Source organism: Penaeus vannamei, chromosome 41 (genome assembly GCF_042767895.1).
Source record: "Penaeus vannamei isolate JL-2024 chromosome 41, ASM4276789v1, whole genome shotgun sequence".
In the NCBI taxonomy this organism is placed as follows: Eukaryota; Metazoa; Arthropoda; class Malacostraca; order Decapoda; family Penaeidae; genus Penaeus; species Penaeus vannamei.
The window spans coordinates 15,581,646-15,589,145 of record NC_091589.1 but is presented as its reverse complement, the minus strand read 5'-3'; the positions used below and the strand labels follow the sequence as shown (position 1 = coordinate 15,589,145).

Genomic DNA, 7,500 nt, shown 5'->3' with positions numbered 1-7,500 from the left:
TTATATACCTTCCCTTCGTTGTTTACTGTATGTTGATTTTATGTACATGTAATACAATTTTAGGTTCAAGTTTTTTTCAGGTGTTACCATAAACTACGTAAATAATGGAGCGATCATATTTCCTACACCTGATATATCTTTCCTAGAAAATGATCACCTGTATACCGACGGCAAGGTTTGGAGACAGAAATAAACTATATATAGTTCCGAGTACAGTAGATGAGCCCTGTTCCTCGTCACAGCTGATCGAGGCGGCCGTCACAGGCACAACAGCTCCGTCACGGCTGCTTACCTGGGAAGAGCAATTTGTTTGTGTACCTCACCGTAACCACCTTTCATTCATTCTGTAAACGTAGGTAATTAACTCTTGTTTGAAAATTTCCCGGTCGAACCTCACCTAATTTGTTGAAATAGGTAATTAGTGATTAATACTCTTGGTTATGTCCCCGTGTCCGAAATGGGAACCTATTTAATGGTATTCCCACCAAACAAGTGTTGGTTCAGGTGTCCCCCTTTGGTAAACAGCCCCGATTAGGCCTCTCCTCTGCTCCCAGGGCCCGGATTGGAACCTATTCATTGATTGGGGTAATGACGTGAAATTGGTTCGTATCAAAAGTAACATTAATGGCCAGGTAAGCGGCGGTAGTATTCAGGCAGGCGTCGGTGTAAGCGGAGCGCCCAGACATTTACTAACAAATGTGTAATGATCACAGTTCCGAGACCTCCTTTTTCTTACTTTATTTCTGATTCGGTGCAAGAATAGAGCTGCAATAAAAAGATAATCGTCTATTTTTCGCAACTCGTAAGCAGTAGAAGAGGTCTTATTTTTAATTGTTTTGTACAGTTCTTTCTGTATGTACGTGATGCTTGTGTGTGTGTGCACGCAAGTGACCTTCGTGTACGTGAGAAGTACAGCAGTGTGCACGTGAGCTGTAGTCACAAGTGGCATTGCCATCACCGTGAGGAAAGTAAGCGTGGGTACGTGAGGCGTTTAAGTACGTGACCATTTGCAGAATGTCGCAAGCTGTTGCCATGAAATCTTACCGAAGGTCTCGAGCCTCGGAAAGAACGCCGACGGCCCAGCAGAAGGCGGCGAGGGAGGACGTGGGCGCCCGCATCCGAACGCCACGTCTGGCCGACATAGTGGCCGTTCGCGGCGTAATTGGCCCGGCGGGACGCGTAGGCCTCGGCAGAGTTCCGTTTCGGCGGAAAGCCGAGTTTCATCCAACGGGACTCATTGTCTGCGCCTGTAACGTACCCGGAGATAAACATTAAAGGCAGCCGGAAATGAGGTCATGAATGGATGGCGAGCAGAGCCAGATTTGAAAGGGATGAAGGAAACGGTTATCCCCCAAATTATTGACGAAAAAAATCACTTCCTCAGCTTTGAGGGCCAACAATGTATGTGGTTTGCGGGCGCGCACGTGGCGGAGCTAACCTTTGGATGCAGGTGTGCAGCTTTGTAGCGAGGCGGCTGCAGGAAGTCGCAGCCAGGAACTGAGAGCTGGCTGGCCGCTCAGGAGGGTTCCGGGGTCCCCGCAGGCCGTGGCCCCCGCGCCCGACGCCGTTCCGAAGGGGCCTGGTAAGCTACAAGGGCGGGGGGACGCACTAGCATCGGTGCGCCCGTAATCTTCATATCTTTTGTTGTGAAATGCATTATTTTTGCCATGTGCTCTTGTTAGACGAAGAATATCGCCATTGGCGGAACGTGTACTTGAAGAGCGCTGTTATTGGCTGCTCGTGTGCCGTGGCCACGCCCCGCGAGAGGGGCGGAGCCAGCAGGGCCCCACCCCATGACCTGCTGACCCGCCGCCCTCTGCGCATGCGTCGCCACCTGCACACTTGTGAATGATAGCAAAAGTGAGCGGGCGGGGACGGCGTGGCAAGCGCGCCATTCCGCGTGAAATGAGCCGTTAGTCAGAACGGTACCATCGAGGAGAACACACGCGTAGCCCGGAGCAGGCCCGCTCAGCCTGCCGCCCGCGACCACCGCCCTCCACACACACCGCGAAAGTGATATTTCCACATTGTTGGCCGGCCAGTTTTTGCTTGTGTGCCCCTGGTGCCAGTGCGGGTAGACCAACGCCTCACTCCGTCCCCGCCCGGCCCCGCAGCCACAGCACCTCCACCTCCTCTCCGACTTCTTGTCTAGTCAAGTCCGGTGGTGCCCGGCTTAGGGTAGCGCCACCGGCGTCCCCTTCCTCAGTGCCAACCCCGCCTGCCTTCTATAGGCCTACGTGTGACAGCATATACAGCTTCCCCTTTAACAAGAAATTAGTTGAGTGACTGGAGTTGTCAGTGACGAAGAACTTGTAGGAGACCTCCGCTCTCCTTTGTGGACAGTGCTGTGTCAGATAACGCTGATGGATACCTGCACCAGTGCCTTACAGTGCCTAGCCAGTGCTTGTGTGTTCCCCCCGCAGTGCATACCCCAGAGGCGCGTGCGTGGATTCCCTTAACTAGAAACCGAGCCTCCTCTCCGTCCATCCATTGTGACTTTCGCCTCGCGTGTTAAAACGAATTTTCTCCAATCATTGTATTGCCCTCTTCTCGCTGGATGATATAGTGAGGCCGGAGTGTACATGAGCGCCGACGCCGCGTCTTGTCTGCCTGCCAATGTGCTGCCTCTTGCGAACATCCATGCTCCTTGTTGAAGGTAAGAACTCCTGACACTCCGGGACGATCTGCTGGGTCTGAAGGCTCTCGAAGGAGCTGCTTGGACCAGCTCGGTGCTCTCTCTCCCCCTCTCTCTCTCTTTCTCTCCTCTCCCGCAGCAGGCAGACATGCAATCCCCTGCTTCTGTTGACGTTACAAGAATGTGTTAGATTGTGATGGAATCTCAGGTAGGCGAGAGACCAAGCCTGGACGAGCAACGCGGGGCTTCACGTCTGCGTTGTGGGAAACCGGGCGAAGAGGAGTAGGATTAGCTTCTGCAGGAACCTTTCTCTGAGTGAAGGATTTAGATCAGGCCTTCATGACGTGGAATGGTATTGGTAGGCCTAAGTATTGTGTCGGCCAGAGTTCGTGCATATATCGGCTAGTTTTATGACTAGGAAATGCTACTTTATGCTCATATGATAATCCGTCATGCGAACCCTGTGATTTTACGAGAAAAAAATGGTGGAATAAATTATCCCATCAGATATCATGAGGCTCATTATACCTCCCTGCGATCACGACCCATTAAATTTACCGTCAGATTATCACGTCGCATACCATTAGGTTGGGCGGCCGAGTGAACAAGTAGGTTCACAACCCAGAGGAATCATAATGGGGAGTTTGATCACTTCCTGTCTCCTGAAGCTTGCATGAGGACACCCTTAGCGTGAAGGTATGCTTACGCCAGGGAAATTTGCCTCGTAAAAATAAGTGCGTGTGTCTACATGCAGGTGTTACTAATATGGTTACCTAGCCTACGCTAAATATACCTGGAACTAGGGAATTTCCCCAAAAGAAAAGGGCCTTGTGCTCGAAAGTCCGTATGACGAAACATCATGAAAGAAAAAAAGTAAAAAAAAAAAGTGTGCTTCCTGCAGTCATCCCAGGTACAGCCATAGCACAGTCTGCTTGTACTCTAAGTGTACAACAGGTTCCTTGCCATCACAGGGAGGGAGGGGGAGGGGAAGGGGGGAGTGAAGTGAGAGGACAAATTTGAAAGGGTGTGGCAGTCTGTGAAGGAGGGAACACCACGATAAGAATTATGAAAGTTGCAAGCATGCAATCAGAATACCAGGACGAGATTGATCGCATGTATTTAGAGATAGTAATATCAGCACGTGGGGTAGTCAATCACCACTTTTAGGGGGGGGGAGGAAGGGAGGACGGGGAGGGGAAGAGGGGGGTATGCAATAAGTGTGAGAGAAAGTGGTAAGTTATAAGGGTACGTAGAAGGACATTGCGGACAGGGACGGCAGGGGGGAAAAGCGGGAAGAATTGAGACCTTTTCGGGGGGGAAAGGGGGGTAGACGAGGGGTCGCCTAGGGGAGAAAGGGCGGATATAAGGGGTCGTGTGGGGGAGAAAGGGCAGAGGGGGAGAAGAGAAGACGCTTGAAAAGAGGAAAGAGAAGAAGAATGGAGGGAAAAGACGAGGAAGTATCAAAGAAGAAAATAGAGTAAAACGTAAAGAACAGCGGTAGAGGAAGAGAGATCAAGAGAGAGAAATAAAAAAAAGAAAACACGAACGAGTAGCATGGAGAAAAAGATACGCCTTAAAAAGGAGTGACGGGGGGGAAGGGGGGAGAGGGAGAGAAAAAAGGGAGCAGGGCGATAGGGCGTGGCGGAGAGAAAGGAGAAGGTAAAGAGAGAGTAGGAAGGGGGAAGGGGACAGAAAACGAAGGTGTAGCAGGGGGTGGAGCAGTAGGGGGGGGGGGGGGTAAGTAGGTGTGGTAGGGAGAAAGGGAAGTGAGAGGGGGGCTTTTAAGAGGGGGGGGAGGAGGGGGAGAGGAAAGATGGGGGGGGGATGTTAAGAGGGGAGGGAGGAGGGGGAGAGGAAAGAGAGAGGGGGATGTTAAGAGGGGAGGGAGGAGGGGGGGGGGAGAGGAAAGAGAGGGAGAGAGAGAGAGAAATTGATTGGGAGAAGGGGGAATGGAGGGGGAAATATGAGAGTGACCGAGGTTGGCTCAAAAAATTTCTTATACTTGTATTCTTGGCTGTGGGCATTCGAGTGTGAAAAGACGTTGAGGGAAGCGCTATTTACTGCTATTTTCACCTACATTTCTTCTTGACTATTTTCAGTGTATTATATGGACTGAGAGTGACTGCAGAACAGCCCTAACACTTGCTAAGCTTACGACTTTTATTCATTTTCAAAGCTGAACTGGGTCGAGGCAAAGAACCAACACTACACACAGGCACAGATACAGATAAATAGATGTAGATCATGATAAATAGATACGATGCAATAGATATAGATAGATAAGATAGATATCGCGGTGGCCGAGTTTGGAAGGCTAAGAATTCTCGTTTTCCATTTTCAGCAACTGCGTCTTAGGATAAAGTATTCAGTCGCGCTCGCTATAAGCTTGTGAGGCCGATCGAATTGAGACTTATTGGTTCAGATGCTCTATTATTCGCCGTCGTTTGTTTGGCTTTATTTACGAATCGTGGAATTTATATTTATAGCCCTGTTGGCTGGAGAGTTGTTGCGTTCAAGAAATGCAAATAGAGTGATTAGAGTGGCTCTGTTGAAAGGATTTTGTTCAGCGTGAATAATCGGTTATCAAGATCGCGTGAAGGTTGGAAAAGCTTAAATTTTATCGGGTAAAGAGATGTGTGTAGGTAGCACTTATCACCCAGCATCTTGGCCACGAATTAGATAGATAGATAGGTGGGTAGATGAAGAGATAGGCAGTTAGGCAAGAGGAGAGAGAGAGAGAATTACAGGAACAGATACGGAAACATACATAGATTAGGTGAATGGCAAAGAAAGGGAATTAAAGGCAGAGAAACTGAGAGATAGATTAGACAGTAGCAGAGGAGAGAGAAAATCCAAGGAGAGAGAAACAGAAAGTTCCTAAGGAAGAGGCAGAGGGGGAAGGGAAGGAAAAAATCGAAAGAGAGAGAGAGAAAGAGAAAAAAGAAAGAAAGGGAGAAAGAATTCCAAAGACAGAGGGATTGAGAGAGAGAGAGAGAAAGGGAGACACTGAGAGAGAGAGAACACGTGAGCGAGCGCTGGTTTGCGCCCACACTCAACTAATCAATCCCAGGTTGCGTTCATTAAATTCATCATCACACTGTATGCATCATGCCTCCCCCCCTCCCCCTCCCTCTCCCACGACTCAACACTTCACCCTTATAACGAGGGATTCGAAGGGTGGTGGCCTAGGTGACGGGTAGTTTCGCCTGCGGTATTCTCCTCTTTTTTTATTATCATCGTTATTAGCGTTATTACTATAAAGCTATTGCTGTGTTAAGTCATACTAAAGGAATGTGGTTTGTGCATTTGTCCCGACTCTCGCGTCTGTTGCCTCGAGGGCGGGACTTGAGGGCTTCTAGGCTGAGGCGCAAGGTCGGATCGTTACTGTCCGAGGCATTCAAATCCTGCCACGCGAGGGATCCGATCGCCTGGTCGTGCAGCCACAGAGGCGATTTCGTTCTGCATTTGTCCGCCGCTGCTGTTACTTAAACTCCCGAGCGCATTTCCCTTTTCGTGTTGCTTTAGATGAAGAGAGATAAGAAGGGTATAGATACGAATAACATGCCGTAGGTAAGAGAAGAAGAAAAAAGTTAGAGAATGATTTAAATTGGAATCAAACGGTTCGAAATTATATTAATGCCAGCTTATAATAATGGTACGCGAAAACAGGCTCCATAAATTTCCCCGTGCGTGGTTGCTTCGGGCTTCGCCAAGGGCACAGCTATCTCCATGCAGTATTTTTGTTCTTTCTCTCCTCTCCTCCCTCTCACTCTCTTACATTCTTTCCCTCTCCTGCTTTCTTTCTTCTCTTCCCTCTCTCACTCTCTTACATTCTTCCTCTCATCTACTTTCTCTCTTCTCTTCCGTCGCTTACTCTCTTCCACATTCTTCCCCTCTCCTTCTTCTCTCTCTCTTCTTTCATTTCCCTTCCACCGTAGCTCATGACGCAAATGAGAATACATTATCCTGGGTGCTTTAGTTGACAGAAAAGAAAGGAAAAAAGACCCGACAAAGGCATTTTTCTCTCTCTCAAAGTAACGCCACATGTCTCAGGCGATGGCAGGAGCGGCTGTCGGACTGCGCTGTCACTTTCGGAGAGACAAGGAGAGAGAGAAAAAAAGTGATAAAAAAGCCAATTGTATGTATGTCGTTTGATCGAAAGGTATTTTATAACAGTCATGATAAACGGACGAAACGTGCAGATGTTAATTAACGTTTCTGTTCATAAAACTATAGAGTGTGCATGTGTATACGTCACCAGATAGACAGACAGATGCATGCATACAGACCCAGATAGATACAAAAATAGATGGACAGATAAATAGATATGATACCGCAATGGTTCAGTGGTAGTGTGGCCACCCTCGAGTATAAGTGCTAAGGTGTTCGAATCCCTTTGTGTGCCCAAGAAGAGAATCGAGTCCGATTAAAGAAGTATACATCTATATTCTGAAGTGGAAGAATAATATTGATTTGACATTTGATATATGTAGTATAGATAGATAAATAGATATAGAGATAGAGAAAGATGAATACAGAGATGGATACATGGATACAGAGATAGATACATGGATACAGAGATAGAGAAAGATCGATACAGAGATAGACAGATAGACGGATGCAGAGATAGACGGATAGATATTTAGATAGATAGATAAACAGATAGATCGCATGGGTGCGTGTGCGTAGGTGCGTAATGTGTATGTGCGTGTTTGTGTAGACTCACCATATATAAGATAATAAAAAAGGGGGATGATTAACCTGATAAGACGACATGGAAAGAAAGTGATTAGCATTTCTACTTTCCTTTCACTGATTGGGGCTGCGATACCACCCTTCTCTCTTTCTCTTTCTCTCTTTCTCTT

At 48.0% G+C, this 7,500-nt stretch overlaps 1 protein-coding gene across 4 annotated transcripts in view; it reads left to right on the top strand.

The window, feature by feature from the left end:
• The window catches only part of LOC113821695 (nuclear receptor subfamily 4 group A member 2), a 37,308-nt gene that overhangs the window by 13,082 nt on the left and 16,726 nt on the right, over window positions 1-7,500 (top strand). The window contains exon 1 of one of the 4 annotated variants that reach the window (XM_027374211.2): window positions 1,919-2,656. The exons of 2 other annotated variants lie outside the window; for them this stretch is intronic. In XM_027374211.2, coding sequence (XP_027230012.1) covers window positions 2,617-2,656 — 40 coding nt within the window. In that variant the 5' untranslated portion in view covers window positions 1,919-2,616. Of the gene's footprint in view, window positions 1-1,918; window positions 2,657-7,500 lie in introns of those variants that run through there. One more of the 4 variants, XM_070117822.1, reaches the window with a different exon arrangement.